This window comes from Sinocyclocheilus grahami, unplaced genomic scaffold (genome assembly GCF_001515645.1).
Source record: "Sinocyclocheilus grahami isolate Dianchi unplaced genomic scaffold, SAMN03320097.WGS_v1.1 scaffold756.1, whole genome shotgun sequence".
NCBI classification, from domain to species: domain Eukaryota; kingdom Metazoa; phylum Chordata; class Actinopteri; order Cypriniformes; family Cyprinidae; genus Sinocyclocheilus; species Sinocyclocheilus grahami.
In genome coordinates, this window is record NW_015505935.1 from 70,468 (window position 1) to 90,506 (window position 20,039).

The following is a 20,039-nucleotide window of genomic DNA, read 5'->3' on the forward strand; positions in this document are numbered from 1 at the left end:
TCTTTTGAGTGACATGAACTTTGACCAATCACAGCAACCGAATGTTTGTGATGGGCGGGATTTCCTTCAGCTTCATCGCTGGATGATCTGCTGCAGCTCTAGGTGACACGTAACGAAAGGTGCGATTAGGCCGCTCAAAACTTCAGATAATTAGTAAAAAGACTGCTTTTCATTATGTAAAAAACTCAACAGAGCTTCGACTAAGCACGAGGACCGACTACAACAGTACTCGTCACTTTTTTTAATCTGTTGAATGTCTTTGGAAAACTTGGGACTTTTGTAAACATTTCAGATACACAAGTCGCACGAGCAACTGTCCACGAATAGAATGTTCCACGAGGAATCTCGGAGAGGACGGAGTTGTTTCTATACTGTAGAGTGAAGAGAAAATCATTCCCGGGAAAGTTTCTGTGGAATCCAGGAGAGGAGGGAACATGGGCAACGGCGTGTGCTCCAGGAAGCAGAAGAAGATTTTCCAGTCTCTGCTGCTGGTCACGGTGGTGTTTGGGATGATCTATGGTGGGATGTTTTCTTACGAGATGCACAAACAGCTGAAGAGGACAGAAGAGATGGCTGTGAAATACCAGCAGCACCAGGAGTCTCTCTCCGCTCAGCTTCAAGGTAAAGCGCACGTCGTCGCGATGACGTCACGGCGCAAGTCGCATTCTATGAACTTTTTTGGCCCGCGAGCTCTGAAACATTATTTACTGTGAGTGACCGTCCTGTTGGTTCTTTGATTGTGGTGTTGTGATTTCGTGGTTAAAGCTCTAGAGAGGTCATCAAAAGTTTTAGGTGTAACGTTAAATCACATAAAAGCATGGAATGTCACATGACACGATAGATTACATTTTTTAGTGCATACTGCACACTGCATACTGCATACTGCACACTGACTGACTTCTCACGTTTCTGAAAGTTTCCAGACCTGCTCATAGAATGGGGTGGTGTTGTCTAGTGGTTGAGAAAACTCTAGTTTGGTAACCTAAAAGTCTGTTCAAATCACGTAAAATAATTAATCCACAACTTGCTGAGACTTTGTTTTGGTATGTTTTCCACATTTATCTTTAGAATGGAGTTTAGTAGAGTGCAGGGGTGGACGTTGCACACTTTTAAAAGATAACCAAAGTATTGTGAGTTCAAACCATATAAAATGATTCCATATGGCAATGCACAAATTTAATCTTTTGCAGAAATGCATTGCTGCAGGTTGCAACCCCTTTCATGCAAGTCATATTTTGCTGCAAATTCGTCTCTGTTGCAATTCACACACAGTGAGGTGTATTTGAAACTGATCAAGGAAAAAAAAAAAGTTAGAAATGTTTGCTTGTTTTTTGTGTGTGTGTAGCTACTGCAGTGATTCCCCGCAGGCAGCTGAAGATGCACATTTTTATGCAGAACATTTTGTTGGCAGCTAGCTTGTTTCAACCTGTGCCTAAAATCACAGGCTTTCATTCTATTGTCCCACAGAGACGGGCTTCTCTGTTTGTCTGCCCTTCCAAGCTCAGTATGCTTGCTGCTGAAAGGGCATGAAGAAAAATGGCCTTTGTCTTTAGATCACAAGCAGATCTATGTTAAACTGCTGGAGAGTAAACTATAGTTGTGTTGCTTTGCCATAAATGCTCAAGGCTCAATAATAAGATTTGAACAGGTAATATGATAAAAAATAAAATTGTAAATCTGTTACCCCAAGAACACACACACACACACACACATTTAGTATTTAATTTGAGAATAATTATATAATTAATTATAATTAAAAAGTGATTTTTAATAAGTGTTTCTATATTTATTCTATTTATATAGTTCATATTTGTCATGCCAACAACATGTAAATAACGGTTATTTCTAGAAGCTGTTTTATATTTGTTAAACAAAAATGTAAATATTAAATAAAATGTAACATTTTATTTTTATTTGTTTATTTTCCTGCTATAAAGACTTTTATCATTTAGATGTGCAATTATTATATAATTCATTATGCTAAATTATGCATAATAATTTATAACCGTAATTTTTAATACTTATTTTATATTTTAAAAAAAAAAGAGAGATTTTTATTATGGGCTTTGGCACGTGAGATCTTTAACCTCACGGGTCTTTTACGTCTTGAGCATATGTGCTTCCCATCACACAAACGATTTTATTTTTATTGTACCACTAGGAGGTCTTATGTTGAGACTGTGTGTGTGAGTCAACTGTGATTACTGTCTTCATGTCATAATCACTGCACAGCCTCTTTAATCAGTATAATCAGTACTTGATGTGTCAGTAGTGCAATGATGATTGTAATGGAAGGATACAAGACCAGGCGCAAGGGGTCGGAGGACGCAGACCATGACATGACTTTCCGAGAAGCAACCTACACTGCTGGACAAACACAAATATGGGGAGGGAAGGCTCAGTCAGGCTTCATTTCCTGTGGCATTTCAGATTTCGGAGGAAGGCTGCTGTGCACATACACAGCTCATGTTACGTATAAAAAGTCAGTGCACTCTGAGAGCAGCAGGGGCAACCTTTCATTCTGATGCCATTAGAGAGAAATTAAGAGAGTCGAATGTGGCACTCAGCGGGTCAGTGGATCACATAGTGGAGAAAGTCTTCAAAAATAGCTCAGCTCACTTTACTTTCTGACTGTGATTCTGCAAAAGCTTCTGGTTGTTGTGGTTTTTTTTTTTTCGTATTCTTTTTTATTTGTGTTATTTTTAGCACGTTATTTGAATGTTAACAGATGCTGCGCTTTATAGTTTGCACAGTAAAATCATTATTTGCGTTGCAAAATTTTAAATAAATAAATAAATAATTAAAAAAAAATAAAATAAAAAATGGCTACTACAGCCATACACATTCACAGAGATGTTTTTGGTGTTAATGTTGTTTTTTGCAAAAGAATGTATTTTCATCAATAATTAAAAGAATAGTTGAAAATTTGCTGAAAATTTACTCAGGCCATCCAAGATGCAGATGAGTTTATTTCTTCATCATGACAGATTTGGTGAAATTTAGCATTAATTTACATCACTTGATCACCAATGGATCCTCTGCAGTGAATGGGTGCCGTCAGAATGAGTCCAAACAGCTGATAAAAACATCACAATAATCCACACCACAGTCCATCAATTAATGCCTTGTGAAGAGAAGAACTGCATTTTTGTAAGAAACAAATCCATCAGTAAAGCATTTCTAACTTCAAATCATTGCTTACTGCTAAAATATGAGTCTTCTGTCCATAATTTTGTTTACTCCAATGAAAAAGTAATCTTGTCTGAATCAGGAGAGATATATGCACAGAATCATTTACAAGCAAAAACTGTACTAAACAAATATGTGGGTGGAGGACAACAGGAGATGGACCTTTTTTTTTTTTACGGAGGAAGTGCTATTATGGATTATAGACTGGCATTTTGGTCAGAAGCAACAGTTTGAAGATAAAATGCATTGATGGATTTATTTATTTATTTTTTTTCAAAATTGAAACTTTTTAAAAACTTGTAAGTGGCATAATTCAACTGATTTAGTATTTCTATTCACATAAGACACATTACTGTGTCCAAAAATAGCACCTAGTGCACAACACAAAGGTTTCAAGGGAATCTCAAAAACACAACACTCATGGTGCTATATAAAAAATGACACATGATATGACACGACAGCCAAACATATTTGTTTGCAGTTTTGCATAGACAAGCGGGTAAAAAAATAACACCAACTGTAGCTAAAAGATAACCAAAGAATATCTAATAACCTTTTATTGCACAAAACTGTTGGATGCATTTAAACATTAACCTGGTGATAAGAAATCTGACGGCTATTATCTTGATTGTATTGATGAAGGTGGTGAATGAGTGTTACATAAGCAGTGCTTGATGGCTGTAGCTGCGCTGCATTAGAGGATGAATTTAGAGATGCAACTTCTCTGGTTACAATGCCTTACAGCACAGTAAAACACAGAACAGTGTTGCTAAAAAGTTGCCTTTTACACTGAAGTTTGAGTATAGCTGTATGTCAGCACACCAATACCAAATCTTATTCTCTCTCTCTTTCTTCCTCTCAGTTGTGTACGAGCATCGCTCCAAGTTGGAGAAGTCTCTTCAGAAGGAGCGGCTGGAGCATAAAAAATCCAAAGACGGCAAGTTATGTTTATAATATATGACAGCATCCATGACTAATAGATGAAGAGGAAATTCTGAAGTGTAATGACATCCTGTAGCTTGTAGGGTTGGGAATCGAAAATCGATTCCGGTTCCAGAATCGGATACTTAAGGTCAGGTTTTTTATATGCTGGACCTTGCGAACTGCCAGGACCTTGCTCGCTAAACTAAGCGCTTAAAAGTTTGGCTACATTTGCGATCAGAAGCCAAAAAAGCTAAGTATAATATCTGTGATAGCTAAACATGTTGCAAGAGAGGTGTCACCACCAACATGATAAAGCACTTTAATTTAATAGATCGTTAAAGATCGCGAACACGATTCAAACACCAACGTGATTCTATTCCTAAATTACAATGATTCGTCTGTTTCATTCCTCAAACTTTGACGTGTGCGATCAATGTTGTGATCACTTGGTTCGTCCGTGCAGAGTACGATCACACCAGTGTGATTTGAACATTTAAATTTGCGTTCGCGCTGCCGCTGACCTAAAGAGAGCAGCTGTCTGTCATGAATGAAGCATCTTCACAGTCTTTTCAGCCACACAGTATCATTATTTCTGTTGCAAACATTCAAATCACAGAAGTACTGGGATAAACGTTTATAGTTCAGATATAAACTCTGTGTACGATGTGTATGGTAGCGATTAAAAGTAATTTGACACTTCAAATGAAGATTTATCAATTACATTGTTAAGCCAGTAGGTGGCGAAAAGGGGCTGTTAAAATGTATTTGTTTTTGAATCATACGAGAGATTCGTTCAAGAACGTTGATTCATTCAGTAATGAAACAAGTACATCTTGAGTGAGTCATTGAATCATTTATTCATAAATTACATGTGATTTTATTTAGTTGGCTAATGTTTTTTCTTCAGAATGATGAGAGAACCACAACTTCCGTTGGGAAAAAAATAAAAACTCAATTTATCCAGAATCATGCAGTTCTATTTTGCACACAAACAGCTCTTAAAGAGTCCAGTTTTTATGTAGCCTATTGATTTTTGTTCATGGTATTCAGCTCCAATTAAATGGTTTGCAAAAAGAGACAAGATAAATGTTTGATATCATTATTTAATCACATTGGAATCGAAACTGGGAATCGAAAAGAATCGGAATCGATCAAATTCAAACGATACCCAACCCTAGTAGCTTGCATGATGGATAAACTGGTGCAGCCCAAAGCCACTATGTTCTGCCAAGTGTCAAGTTAATAAGATCCTAAGAGTATTCGGACACCCTTAAGCCAAGCTTTTAATGCATGACTGTCATTGCAGTGAGAACGAAATAATAGCATGAAATACTTAATACCTGTAACACTTGTTTTTGCCTTTTCCTCACAGATTATCTTATGAATAAAATAGAGGCTCAGCAGTCTCTCAACAAAGAAAAGGTATGTTGGTTTGAGAGCTACAGCATAAGGGATGGTTTTCATAGAGTAAAAACTTGACTTGTGAAACTGCAGGAGAAGTTTTTCAAGAGCACATGCTCTTGCCCTGCAGTCAAATGCTCATCTGGTTGTTTGTATGCGAATAACAGCTCTTAAAGAGTCCAGTTTTTATGTAGCCTATTGATTTTTGTTCATGGTATTCAGCTCCAATTAAATGGTTTGCAAAAAGAGACAAGATAAATGTTTGATATCATTATTTAATCACATTGGAATCGAAACTGGGAATCGAAAAGAATCGGAATCGATCAAATTCAAACGATACCCAACCCTAGTAGCTTGCATGATGGATAAACTGGTGCAGCCCAAAGCCACTATGTTCTGCCAAGTGTCAAGTTAATAAGATCCTAAGAGTATTCGGACACCCTTAAGCCAAGCTTTTAATGCATGACTGTCATTGCAGTGAGAACGAAATAATAGCATGAAATACTTAATACCTGTAACACTTGTTTTTGCCTTTTCCTCACAGATTATCTTATGAATAAAATAGAGGCTCAGCAGTCTCTCAACAAAGAAAAGGTATGTTGGTTTGAGAGCTACAGCATAAGGGATGGTTTTCATAGAGTAAAAACTTGACTTGTGAAACTGCAGGAGAAGTTTTTCAAGAGCACATGCTCTTGCCCTGCAGTCAAATGCTCATCTGGTTGTTTGTATGCGAATAGCTCATATGTTTCTCGGATATAACAGCCTGTGGCTCTCTGGCATGGCATTTAGATGTGCACTGATGGCTTACAAAATGACCAGGTTTGTTTGTATTTGTTTGCTTACAGCAAGATGCCAGCGTCAGGTTTAATTCTCTGCATTCCCAGCATCAGATTTTGAAGGTCAGTGGGGAAAACACATCTACACACAAATGATAGTTTGTGATGTATTGTAAAATATGCATGCCTTTTCGTCCCACAACAAACACAGATAATTCACTGTTGTGTGTCTATGTGTGTGTTTACCATCAGAACCAGCATGATGACCTAAAAAAGCAGCATTATGAACTACAAGAGCAACATCAGCTACAAGAAGATGAACACAACAAGGCAGTAGATGAACATAAACAGAGACTGGACCAGCTTCATCAGAATAAAGAGTCTGAGATTTCAAAGCTCCAAGGTATTATGTTCTCAACCATCTTACTCTTAGCAATCACGTAGCAACACCCTTGCATCCTAAAAGAATCACGGTGGTGTGTTTTGCACAGGCAAGTAATGTGAACATTTAGTTTGACCTGTACTACCCACAGTTGTTTTTGTCATCTACTGGTGTCTGTATGGTGGAATTACAAGCTGCAGTCATTTCAGCTGACTCTCTTTTTCTCTTTTCTTCTGCAGACAATATATATAACCTACGTGAGGAGAACAAGCAGCTGAGAAAAGCTCATCAGGAAGTCTATGTGCAGCTTCAGGACACCAGGGTAATGCCGAAAAGCACTATGGGTTTTGCTTTATATCAGCACAATGCTTCAGCTCTAAAATAAAATGCTTCAGCTCTTCTTAGAGGAATAGCACAAAATGTGGGTTATGGTTATTGGTATAATTAAGATGAATGGGTGAATCTTGTGAAAATATGTCTGTTGTGGCGGCACTAAAATTCTCCAAAAATAAATACATACAAACAAACATAACATAAAAAAAAGAATAAATAAATCAAATTAAATGAGAAAATATGTATGTATGAAGAGTAGTATGAAGAAGCTGAATATTTTTTAAGGACCATTAGGAATTTTTAATTTGTTGCATGTTTAAAGCAGATCAGTATAAAAAATTCATAGTTCGGTTTATTTCTTTATTACTGTATATTTATTAATTAAAATGTGTAGTAAAAATATTTAAATATTATAATATAAAATAAATAATTATTATATTTATTTGTTTAAATATTTATCTCTTCTAAATTAAATCAGTACATCAAATATTACAATGATGTTACTATGCTTATAATTAAAAAATAACAATTACTTACCAATTTAAATAACATTTGATTATTTTAATATATTACAAATTAGGGAGGAATTGTGCTTAATTGTTTATGAAATAATTTCACTTGTCAGTTTTTGACAGTTTTCATGAAATTCACCCGATTGGAATTTATATTATATTGATATTTAGTTAGTCTTTTTGCACATCATTCAGTTGTATTTATACACACTATCCATACAAATATTCAGAGTGGTTGTCCTGAATGCTTGTAACTGAGCATTGCCTGTGATGGTCCTTCTTGTAGCAACAGCACAAGAACTTAAAATCTGCCCATGACCAGCTTGTGTTGACCCTGGAGGACCACAAGAGTGCACTAGCTGCGGCCCAGGTTAGGGTGGGTGTGTGTGTAAATGTGCTTTAATCAGGTGGGGTATGTGTTTGCTGTGCATGCATTCTACTGACCGATCAAACACTGTGCAGAGCACATCCTGTGGGAAATACAAGTCCAATTTCACACAGCTCATGTAAGCAGCTTGCAAATAGTGTATATTTATTTCTGCACCCATATTAACAGGTTCCAGTAGTCTATGTAAGCAATGCAATGCTGTGTATCAGATTCATAGCTGAAAGTAGCATTTCAGGATTGAACCTTTTTTTGCTGCACAGAAAATTATTTGCTAAACTTAGCAGAAAATATGGTGAACATGAGCCGTAAACCTATTTATCAGCGCGATCATTTCCAATGTTTTGCACTTGAATAATTAGCCTACCTTTATATTTGCCACTTGCATTATTCCACACATATTTTGGTCAAGTCTATACGCAATATGTTTAATAAAAGAAAAATTATTTGCACGCTTTGTATGGTGCAATTTAATTATCATTGATCCAAATGTAAAGTATTTTTTGTACAAACATACACATAATAATTTTATATCATTTTATTGAAATTTTAAATTAACAAACTTTTATTATAATGTTATTTTAGTGTCATTAAGATAAGTTAAGTATTTTTTTTATTAATATCGGTTTTTATTTTTTCAGTTTTCATTTTAACTTTAGTAAATGTTTTATTCATTTTGTTCATTTGGGTTATATAATTGTATTTTTTTTTTTTTTTTTTTTTTTTTTTGTGTTTGAGTTATTTTAGTACATCAAGTTAAACTAAATTAAAATGAGAAATGAATATAAAACCTTTTATTTTATTTCAGTTAACATTTATTTTTTATTTTATTTATGTTTTATGTTAATTTATTTTATAGTATTACGTACAATGCATTTTCTTGATGGTTTTAGTTGACTATAATAACTGTTTATTATCTATTTTAGTTTTTAAAGAAAAGTTGTTTTCTTTAAACCGATTATATTATTGTAATAAATATGAGATGCTGAACATATGCTATACTATTTATCTCCAGTGCATATTTTTCAGCCTTTTTTTTTTGTTTTGTTTTGTTTTGACTGGAATCATGATTTTTGTACTGTCCCTATCCAAATAAATATTCAAATAGTTAAATTTAATTTTATATATTTATTTATTTATTTACACAATATTTGTGTGTGCTATGTATTTTCATACTTAACAACATATACCAAACTCTATTGACATTTATTGTAGGCTGCAACAATTAAGTTGCATTTCCTGTGCAATTTGCATGAGAGATTTTATTTGTATGGCTTCGTCCCAGATCAGTTGCCTATGAGGTTCTTTGGCAACTAGGATGTTGCCTATGTAGGCAGCAAGGCAACTCACTAGGTTTTGAATCAGAGCTAATATGTTAACCCAGAAATCATTTTATTTTCTGCATAGCACCGCATATCTATTATGCTAGGGTGACCATACGTGCCATTTTCCCAGGACGTGTCCTGGCCATATATTTTAGGCAATATAGAAATCCTGGCCAGGACGCGTCCTGTGAAAACGGCACGTATGGTCACCCTAATTATGCAGAAAAAATGCTGTCAGTGTGAAAGCAGCACCTGATCCTGCTGATGCAGTTAGACTGCAGCGCTGCTTGCTTGAGCTGTGTCAAACAGGCCTAAGCCTGTATTTCAAGTCCGGTCGCATTCCACAAGGCCATTGTGATCTCTCGCACACACTCTTTCTTTCACTCGTTTCTACAGAACTTTTTCCCCTGGTTTAGTATGCTAAAATGTGCATGACTCTGATAAGCAAACATGCTGTACTTGCTGTTTACTCGCTCCGTCTCTGCAGCTTTGTGAAAGCAGATGTACAGATGCTCGTTAATTAGGACTATCAGTATCTGCTTTCTCAGGATGATAGGGAAGGATGCTGGGAGGCAGTGGGTTTAACGTGTGTGTGTTTGCACTTGTTCTCCTTTCAAACCCACACACCCAGCGTGTTATTTTCCTTCCATATGCTGCCTGCCAACACTTGGCATTTAACCAGAAAAGAAAAAGCAGGTACCCTAGTGAAGGAGATCTGGGTGAAAGAAAGGTTAGATTAGGATTGCGAGTATTTGGATAAGAATTGAGGGTGATAAAACATTAGTGTGGTTTAAAAGAATGACATTTTGACATCATACATTAGCGTTGTGTGAATAACACACACAAAATTTTAGTTGTTATTTACTTAATGTGTAGCTCTTCTTCCCTCTAATTTGTTTTTGCATCTATTCAAGCGTTGCATGTCATGATTGTTTATTTGATGCACAAGAACTTGGAAAGTTTGGTGTCAGTGAGATGTAGCATTGCATCTTTTTTTAATGTTTAATATGTGCAAGCCTGAATCTTTTCAGACTTTTACATTTAAATTCTAATTTTGAAACCAGTGCAAATATGCTAGTAGCACTGAACACCAGAAAACCAAAAAGGAAAAAAAAAAATATATATATATATATATATTGCATTTTTGCAATTAAATAAATGCTGCTTTCTAAATATGCTTTTGAACACTTAATTAAATTAAATTAAAAAGTTATTATAAATGTTAAATAAATAACTACAAGAAATAAATTAAAACCATTTAGTTTTTGTAATATTTTCTAAATTAAACAAACTCTAAATAATAGGCTTTTAAACACACGCTTTCATTTTAAAAAAGTATAAATATTAAATGATTAAATATTTTTTAAATAATTAATTTAAATATTAAAAACATTTAGTTTTCTAGTATTTTTTCAATATAAGGTTTTTTAAGTAATTGAAAACATACTAAAAATATACTTTTTTTTAAAGGTTTTTGGGTTATTTTTAAAACATTATTTTAAAATCGTAATATAAATATGAATTGATTTAAATATGCATCACATATTTAATCACAAAAATAAATAAGTAAATACATTTAAAACCATGGAATGTAGTTTTCTAGTGTTAAGTACAGTTCGCTGTAAATTCTCAATGAATTATTTAAATAATAATTTCTATAGATTGCTCTGGTTTTCTTTCTGTTCTTGGTGTCTTTCACTGATAATGGTCTTTAATCTCTCTTTCTCTTCTGCTTTGTGTCAGGTTCTTGATTTCAGCTTGCTGCGTTTGTTGCCTGTTTCACTTAACCTCCAAACATTTCGCCAGTGTATATGAGGCCTTCATTCTAATGTGTGATGTTGTACTAAATGTGGTTGGTCTCGATGGATTACAGGTTCAGGTGGATGAATATAAACAGCTGAAGGAAACACTCAATAAGATGCCCAGTCTGAGACATGCTGCAGGGCAGCCTCAGCCGCATGTAGACGCTCAGCCCATCCAGAACGGGAACGCAGAGGAGCTCCATCAACGCCAGGACGCTCAGCCAGAGGTATTAAAGCTGTTTACCCATCATGCATTCAAAACTTAGGTTTTTTCCACTCATGTCACTGGTTTGAATGGTCCGTCTCATGTGGATCTTGTCAGGCGGGGAGACATGACGAGGTTGAGAAGCCTCGGCCACACCACAGGGAGGAGGATGGAGAAATGGGAGGTGCTGAGGAGAGGAGGAGAGAGCTGGCAGAGGAGGAGATGGAGCAGGCCGGGCAGCCACAGAAACTGGAGGAGGAGTTTGATGTGGCGCATAATGAAGTGGAAGAGGAGGAGCCACAGGGCAACCAACCGGATGAAAACGCGCTGGAGAGGGAGCAACATCATGCTCATGAGGTCAGAACTCCAAAAGCAAACATTAGAGCAGGGATGCCCAAATCAGGGCCCACAATGACCTTTGATTTGGCTAAGGATGCTTTCACACTAGCACTTTTGGTGCACACCCGGGTTCGATTGATGTCAAAGTTCGGTTCGTTTGGATGATGTGAATGCTGTCTTCCGAACTCGGGTGCACACCCGCGAATCGTAACCGAGTCTGCTTAAAAAGGGTGGTCTGTGGTACAGTTCATGTGAACTCCGGTAGGGTTTGCTGCTGATGTGAACACAATCTTTCCAAATAAAATGTGTTGGTGCTGCAAACAGAGAGCTGTATATCTCATTTCTGTTCGCCTTCAGCGTTCTTTAGAGCATTTGCAGTACATTCGTAAGACAGACGTAAGTGCCGTATTTATTAGTTATTAGTTTTTTAATATTTCTATTAAGCTTTCATGTCTTTTTATTTCAGCTTTAATTTGAGTTATTTTAGAACTCTTTTTTTTTTCAGTTGCTGCCAAGGCAACATTTCTAATATTCAATTACATTTTTGAAAAATTTTCCAGCTAATATTACTGAGGAAAAAGTCAAGTCAAGTCACCTTTATTTATATAGCGCTTTTAACAATACAGATTGTGTCAAAGCAACTGAACAGCATTAATTAGGAAAATAGTGTCAATAATGCAAAATGACAAAAGTAAACACTCATTTTTCAGTTAAAGACAGTTCATCATTGAGTTCAGTGATGTCAACATCCAGCTCAGTTTAAATAATATCTTTGCAATTATGTCAACGATATCGCTGGAAAAACATGCCATTGAAGCATTTCTAATTTATGCTTCTAATTTGTCTTTCTGCTTTAATAATTTTTGTTTTATATTTATACCGAAATGTACAGAATATAATGCAACATTTAATTTAATACGATATTCACTTTTGGCTCACAATCCTCAATCATGTTTGTTTTTAGCACTTCATCGTAAAAATGACCAATAAAATTGTATGCCTACATAACTGTTCAAAAGCTTGGGGTTTTGAAAGAAATCTCTTCTGTTTTCCAAGGCTGCATTTATGTGATCAAAAATACAGTAAAAAAACAATAACATTGTGAAATATTACTATAATTTAAAATTACTGTTAACTATCTGAAAAGATATTAAGATTTATTCCTGTGATGCAAAGCTGTATTTTCAGCATCATTACTCTAGTCTACAGTGTCACATGATCCGTCAGAAATTATTCAAATATGCTAAGTTGCTTTAAGAAGTATGTTGAAACAATGTTGAAAACAGTTATGCTGCTTAACGTTTTTGTGGAAATCATGATGACGTTTTTATGTTTTTATCTTTTGTAGCATAAATATCTTTATCTCTTTTGATCAATTTAATGCACCCTTGCTGAATAAAAGTATTAATTTCTAAAAAAAACAAACACACACACATACTAACCCTAAACGGTTTGAATGGTAGTGTACAGTAGCCTAGTGAGCTTCCTACCCAGACAACATTTTTAGCCATCATAATGTGCTGTTCCAAAGGGTAGGCAGCCAAATAATGCTGTTTATAAGATATTTGTGTGCTATATGTTTTTATTATTATTAATATTTATGAATATTGAGCTGTTACCTACCAATGCCAATACTCCATTCCTGCATTGTCCTTCACTTCAGTCTGCATTCTCTTTCTCAGCGTAAGGCCCTCACGCTTCTGTTCTTCCTCCAGGTGGCGCCAGCTGAGGCTCACGCGCAGCATGCGCAGGTGGAGCGGGTGAAGTCAGCGTACGAACAGCAGAAGGAGCAGCAGCGTCTGGCCGCACAGCTGGCGGAGGAGCGCAGACAGCTGCACCTGCGTCAGGAGGCCCTGCAGAAACAGCAGCTAAAGCAGCAGAAGGAGAGAGAGGAGAGCCTGCGTCTGCAGAGAGAGAGAGAGGAACAGCACAACAGAGAAGCTGACCTCAAAGAGCAACAACTCCGGCAAGAAATGCTCCGGTCAGACACCCTCCCTGAAGTTATGCAGTTATTATTATGAATATTTAAATAAAGCAAAAAAGCTATGAGAGATGGTTTGTTGCAGTGATTTCCCCACAGATTAGGGATTGTGGGCATCAAATCACTGAAATGGTTGCAACAGCAATTTATTGTTTAAATAATATACATTAAATGGGTCAAAGACGAGACGTTTCATATTGGTAGCCACATCAAATAAAATTTACAAAAGTGATTTCATATTCATAAAAGTATATTAAATGCAAGTAATGGGTCTACTTTAAATTTTCAAATAACTTCAAAATGTCATAATATGGGTGAAATAAAGTTCCATCGTCATTCATGCAACAGATACATTTATGATAACATACCTATTCTGTCCTGTGCTTATAAAATATATAAAAGAAAAAGTGATCATACTAAATTTCATTATATTTTAAATTGTAAAACCTAGTTGTTTGGCGGATAGTTGCAAAGATTGGTAAAGATTTAAAATAAAAATGTATTAGTTTTTGGGGGCTGCATATTGAGATATTGAGTTTTTTAATGTCATGTAATGATTCTTGATCTAAATATGCCTGATGGGATTTTTAGTAGATAAACTATTGTTACACTAAATGACATTTTAGTGGGTGTCTTCTGTAAATAATGGTAGAAATGTATGTCATTGTTTTTCTCAAAAAAATGTAATTAAACCGGACACATTGTAATGTATGTAAAAAAAAAAAATTTAAACCGTATTACATTTTTATTGTTTTGATGCCTGAAAACCCCTTTTCCTCTTTGATCCAAATGAATAATAATAAATGATCATCAGTAAATAATTACATTCATTTTGACAAAAAACTGTTCTAATATAAGCATCTTTCTGCATTAATGAATAATGGTCGTGTGTGTGTTTACTGGCTTTTTTACAGTTCATTTCACGGATAATATCCAAGCCAGGAAACTGCAATGGTTTATTTGATAAGTTCTTTTATTTTTTGTATTAATCAGGAAAAAGGCACAGTATGAAAACATGGATGCTGATATTTACTGGCTTTTTTACAGTTCATTTCACGGATAATATCCAAGCCAGGAAACTGCAATGGTTTATTTGATAAGTTATTTTATTTTTTGTATTAATCAGGAAAAAGGCACAGTATGAAAACATGGATGCTGATATAGTCCAGGGAGAAGAAGAACCACAGATGGCTGAGGAGAAAGGTGACAATTCATGTGCTTTGGTGTCATAGCAGTGCTACTTTTACTCAAAAAAGGGACTTGGTGCAATTTTAAGATCTTTGCCTTATATTTTTGTATTTCTCTGTTATTTGTAGAGGAGAATGTGCACCATGAGGAGCCGAGGCAAGATGAAGCAGAGTATGTTCATCATGAAGATGAGGTGTGTTAACTTGTGTTATTGTGAACACATATACATGCACCAGTGTTCAGAAATAGGGCTAGGTTTGATTAGGTCCTTAATGCGGACACTGATTAAATGTTTTTTTTTTAAATATATATTACTAACTGTATTTCTGTTTTAACCCAGTGTGTGTGCATGTATGTACTGATGATAAATACGTTCATTTTACAGCATCCTGTAGAAGCAGATGTGGATCCGGAGGACGACCCCAACAACCAGGGGGAGGATGAGTTTGAGGAGGCGGAGCAGCAGCAGCCCCATGAGGAAGAGGAGGAGGAAGAGGCAGCACCTGTTGGCCACCCTGACATGCACCTGGTCGTAGAGAATCAGCACCAGCCGCCTGCCGATGAGCAACTTGTGGTAAAGGCAAGATGAAGCAGAGTATGTTCATCATGAAGATGAGGTGTGTTAACTTGTGTTATTGTGAACACATATACATGCACCAGTGTTCAGAAATAGGGCTAGGTTTGATTAGGTCCTTAATGCGGACACTGATTAAATGTTTTTTTTTTTAATATATATTACTAACTGTATTTCTGTTTTAACCCAGTGTGTGTGCATGTATGTACTGATGATAAATACGTTCATTTTACAGCATCCTGTAGAAGCAGATGTGGATCCGGAGGACGACCCCAACAACCAGGGGGAGGATGAGTTTGAGGAGGCGGAGCAGCAGCAGCCCCATGAGGAAGAGGAGGAGGAAGAGGCAGCACCTGTTGGCCACCCTGACATGCACCCGGTCGTAGAGAATCAGCACCAGCCGCCTGCCGATGAGCAGCTTGTGGTAAGTGAATGTGTTTAATATGCATTTGGTGCAATATTGATATTTGTCTGTGGGTGAAGTTCTACACTTTTTTTTGTATAAAAAGAAAAGACTTAGGAGGAGTATACATTGATTTAGTTTGAGAATTTCACTGTTGTTGACATTATTTATTATGCAGCTTAGAAAGTCTGAATTTTGTGCGTTTTGTGCAGATGGCTGGAAACCCAGACCAACAGGAAGATGCTCTGGATGAGCAGTACCAGGAGGATGGAGATGATGAGGTTGGATAACAAATGCAAATGCACACACGATCCTAAAACAAATAAGAATTGTTATTTGTTCTCTAACTGTAATAGCTTTCTCTCTCCAGGCTCAGGATGAGCTGGTAGATAATCAGAAGCGTGAGGCGGTGCGGGAGGAAGAGGGAGACCCGTATAATGAGGAGAATGGAGAACAGGTACAAAGGATTTATATTTTAAGGCTTGTTGATTACAGGTGTGCTGCCTGTTAGGTTTCTAAGTGATCAGATTTACACCTTGCAACAATGCAAGGCAACTGCATTATAAAAGCACACCTTAACAACCTAGTAATGCTCGAGTTATGTTGATTACAACACATATTATATACATTATGCATGATTACATTACATATATTTTTAACTGGATAAATATTTTATTTATTGTGGGTACTAGATGTCCCACTTTGAGAGTAAAGGTCTGAAAGTTTGCCAGTAATTTTTATTTATTTTGATTGTCATTTTTTCATTCTATATATGCTAATATTCAAAAATGTGGGGTCAGTGAGATTTTTTTTTTCTGCAGGGATGCATTAAATCGATTAAAAGTGACACTAAAGATATTCACAATGTTACCAGATTAAAAATTTGAACATTCGATTATCATAAATATTAAGCATCACAAGATTTTCAACATTGATAATAATAATAAATATTTCTTGAGCAGCAAATCAGCATATTTGAATGATTTCTGAAGGATCACCTGACACTGATGACTGGAGGAATGATGCTGAAAATTCAGCTGCGCGTCACAGGAATAAATTCCAGTGTATGCAATTATATTAAAATAGAAGACAGTTTTTAAATTATAATAATTCACAGTATTACCACTTCTACTGTATTTGAGCAAATAAATGCAGCCTTGATGAGCATAAGAGACTTCATTCAAAAACATAAAAAAAATCTTACCAACCTCAAAATTTTAAGTGGTGGTATATGTTTATTTAAATACATCCAATACATAACTATCAAGGATTGTATATAATCACATGCATATAATGGTTAATGACATAAATTACCAACTTATTGTAGAGTATCAAAAATTAGCAGTAATTTTGTTTCTTGTCAAAAAAGTTAAGCTGTTTGTTCTAAGACTGTTCAAACCCTTTATGGTCTCTGTCACTGCAATGTATCACAGATAGTTATGTAGTGCTTACGTGTGTACGTTTTCACTTATTCTTTTGTACAAGCTGCCGCTGTAACTGTAGACTGCTGGCAGCACCACAGTTGGGTGAGTCAGATCGATTGCAGCGTCCTCAACGGTGTCCAGTTACTGCCATGAGTCCATCCTCCATTTTCACCTCATCTCTTAGATTCAGGGAATGTTTATTTACATCTGTGCACTTTTAAACAGAAAGGTCACCCAATATTTAAAATGTGTCATAAAATATGTACTCACCCTCATGTTGGTCCAAACCCGTCACTTTATTTTTTTCAGTTAAACAGAAATTTGAAGTGGTTAGTAGCAAGCAACCATATTTGAATATTTTCTGTTTCTTTCTGTGTGTCTGTCCAGGATGAGGCCAGAGATCAGGATGTAGCGGTGAAGAAGGATAATCAGCCCGCCCAGCATCCCAATGAGGAGAACTACGAAGAAGATGAGGAGGAAGAAGGAGGCAACGGTGATAAACCGCCTAATCGCAGGGCAGAAATGTGAGGTGATTGAAAAGAAGGACAGCCAATCGCTGCCAGCTGTTTGGATTGGGTTTCCCACCCAATATTCTTAAACATTGTGCCAGAAACGGCTCTGTTGGGTCCTGATGAATAGTAAACCGGTTTCACTTCCGGTCTGTGTGACTCTGAAACCGAGATGCACCAAAACGCCCAACCACTTACAGACCAAACGCCCTGCTGTCTGCCTTTACTGTACGTCTGTCTATCGTTTCTTGTGAATAAGTTCCATTTAAATGCTCTTATATCTTGCGTTTGATTTCTTCGACTGGATGATGAATCTGAAAGCACAGATTTTAACCTCCAGAAACTCTTGCACTGAAAGTTTTGCCAAGTGCCATTTTTTGGTTACTTGTGCTCCACATGCAAGATATATTCCATCTTTGAAGTGAAACAGCCTTATTTTAATAGGTAAGACTGATTTTGATGGACAGGCAGCAGTCACCAATCAGCATTGAATCCTCACCTGGCCCCGCCCCAAATTTATGGTGTTAATTCATCCATCTCGTTGATGAATAATTCAGGATGGGTTTGGCAAGATGCTTGGGTCAATAGATGTCACTACATGAATGTTTACATGTAATTCAAGCAGATAACTAGCTGTCGAAAGCTCAAGTTTTTAAAAGTTACTGTATGTGTTTATTTACCATAGTTGAATTATATGCTGCCTAGATGTGAACCAAAATCATTCCGTTAGATACTGATATTCATCTGCTTTTCACCAAGTGCCTCGTAGAGTTTATAAGAAAAAAATGCTGCCTATCTTGCCAGGATGAATCAGTTCCTGAAATCTTTGTCGAATGTCTCTATGGAAACAGATTTTTATAAAAAAAAAATTTGTTTGTTTTTGATCTGTCAACTACTATTCTAGTATAAACTGGTACTAGTGCTACTGGACCTGGTCCTCTAAGTCTTATTGTCACTGTTAGACTTTAACATGACATCAGACAGCAGATAAATTAATGCCACATTGAAATGAGAATTAAGGAAACAATATTCAGATGTACATTTTTAATATGTGAGGAGTAAACAAAATTGCTGGATTAGCTTACTCAAAATGGTTTGTTCTGAATGTATGCTAATCACTACAATATTGAAAATTTTTATTTATTTTGTCTTGTATTTACTTTTTTTTAATGCATTATAAAAAATGAAATAATCTTTTGTCACTTTTTTTATTTTCCGGGACGCATAGGATTTTTCGATATATTAGCTGATGTAATATTGATAATAAACAAGCTTTTATTTTATATTTAAAATAAATATCTGTATGTCTATAGATTTTTTTCTCCCAAGTTTTGTAAAAGGAAGTCAAATATAACTTGTGAGAAATATTTTTGTGCCGTTTTGTTGATAATGGCCGTGTGAGCGGAATAAAAATTGGTGAAGGATTTAATGCTCATCCTCTTTTAATCATGCATAAAGTCTGGCGGGCACACTGATGTTTTGATGTTTGGTGACCTTGAGCAGAGGAAAAATCTCTTCGTCTGATGTAAATGTAAAAATGAACCCAAAGCAAAATAACACTGCTTTCATCCTGCAGTTTCTGGAAGGCTGATGAGAAGCTGCAGTAAGTGACACAGAGGTACCGTGTAGATTCAGGCTGCAGCTCTGCAGTTCAGTCAGAAGAATGAGAGCTTTAGATGAAATAGTCCAACAAGATAAACAGGCCATCCCAAAAACTGTTTTCTGCCTCCCAGTCTTCATAAAAAGTATAAAAATGGGTTGTATGTTGTATTTTGTGTACCGCTGCCTCTCTTTATCCTCTGCTGTTATTGATTTTGTGTGTATATACACTGAACAAAATTATAAACGCAACACTTTTGTTTTTGCCCCCATTTTTCATGAGCTGAAGATCTAAGACTTTTTCTATGTACACAAAAGGTCTATTTCTCTCAAATATTGTTCACAAATCTGTCTAAATCTGTGTTAGTGAGCACTTCTCCTTTGCCGAGATAATCCATCCACCTCACAGGTGTGGCATATCAAGATGCTGATTAGACGGCATGATTATTGCACAGGTGTGCCTTAGGCTGGCCACAATAAAAGGCCACTCTAAAATGTGCAGTTTTACTGTATTGGGGGGTCCGAAAACCAGTCAGTATCTGGTGTGACCACCATTTGCCTCACGCAGTGCAACACATCTCCTTCGCACTCTTCTTCAATGGCTGTGCGAAGTTGCTGGATATTGGCAGGAACTGGAACACGCTGTCGTATACGTCGATCCAGAGCATCCCAAACATGCTCAATGGGTGACATGTCCGGTGAGTATGCTGGCCTTGCAAGAACTGGGATGTTTTCAGCTTCCAGGAATTGTGTACAGATCCTTGCAACATGGGGCCGTGCATTATCAT

General features: G+C 36.2%; 1 protein-coding gene across 5 annotated transcripts; it reads left to right on the top strand.

Moving 5' to 3' along the window:
* Window positions 1–53: 53 nt before the first annotated feature.
* LOC107561072 (Golgi integral membrane protein 4-like) lies at window positions 54–19,378 on the top strand. 5 transcript variants are annotated; one of them, XM_016245413.1, is made up of 17 exons: window positions 54–119; window positions 293–621; window positions 4,052–4,126; window positions 5,486–5,535; window positions 6,360–6,413; window positions 6,543–6,693; window positions 6,912–6,994; window positions 7,804–7,893; window positions 11,101–11,256; window positions 11,352–11,591; window positions 13,289–13,554; window positions 14,681–14,757; window positions 14,871–14,935; window positions 15,128–15,316; window positions 15,932–16,000; window positions 16,090–16,176; window positions 17,531–18,749. In XM_016245413.1, the coding sequence occupies exons 2-17, from the start codon at window positions 435–437 to the stop codon at window positions 17,669–17,671; spliced, it is 1,980 nt and encodes a 659-aa protein (XP_016100899.1). In that variant the 5' UTR covers window positions 54–119; window positions 293–434; the 3' UTR covers window positions 17,672–18,749. The 5 variants fall into 5 exon arrangements, with proteins under 5 accessions (XP_016100899.1, XP_016100900.1, XP_016100901.1 ...); XM_016245414.1 differs by adding an exon at window positions 19,229–19,378 and having other exon boundaries at window positions 61–621; window positions 17,531–17,672; XM_016245415.1 differs by having other exon boundaries at window positions 61–621; window positions 7,804–7,887.
* Window positions 19,379–20,039: the final 661 nt, after the last annotated feature.

Coding starts and splice junctions, on each gene's coding strand:
- LOC107561072 (XM_016245413.1), top strand. CDS start 435: ATGGGCAACGGCGTGTGCTCCAGGAAGCAGAAGAAGATTTTCCAGTCT. Junction 5,536..6,359: donor AGTCTCTCAACAAAGAAAAG/GTATGTTGGTTT, acceptor GTTTGCTTACAG/CAAGATGCCAGCGTCAGGTT. Junction 13,555..14,680: donor CTCCGGCAAGAAATGCTCCG/GTCAGACACCCT, acceptor TGTATTAATCAG/GAAAAAGGCACAGTATGAAA.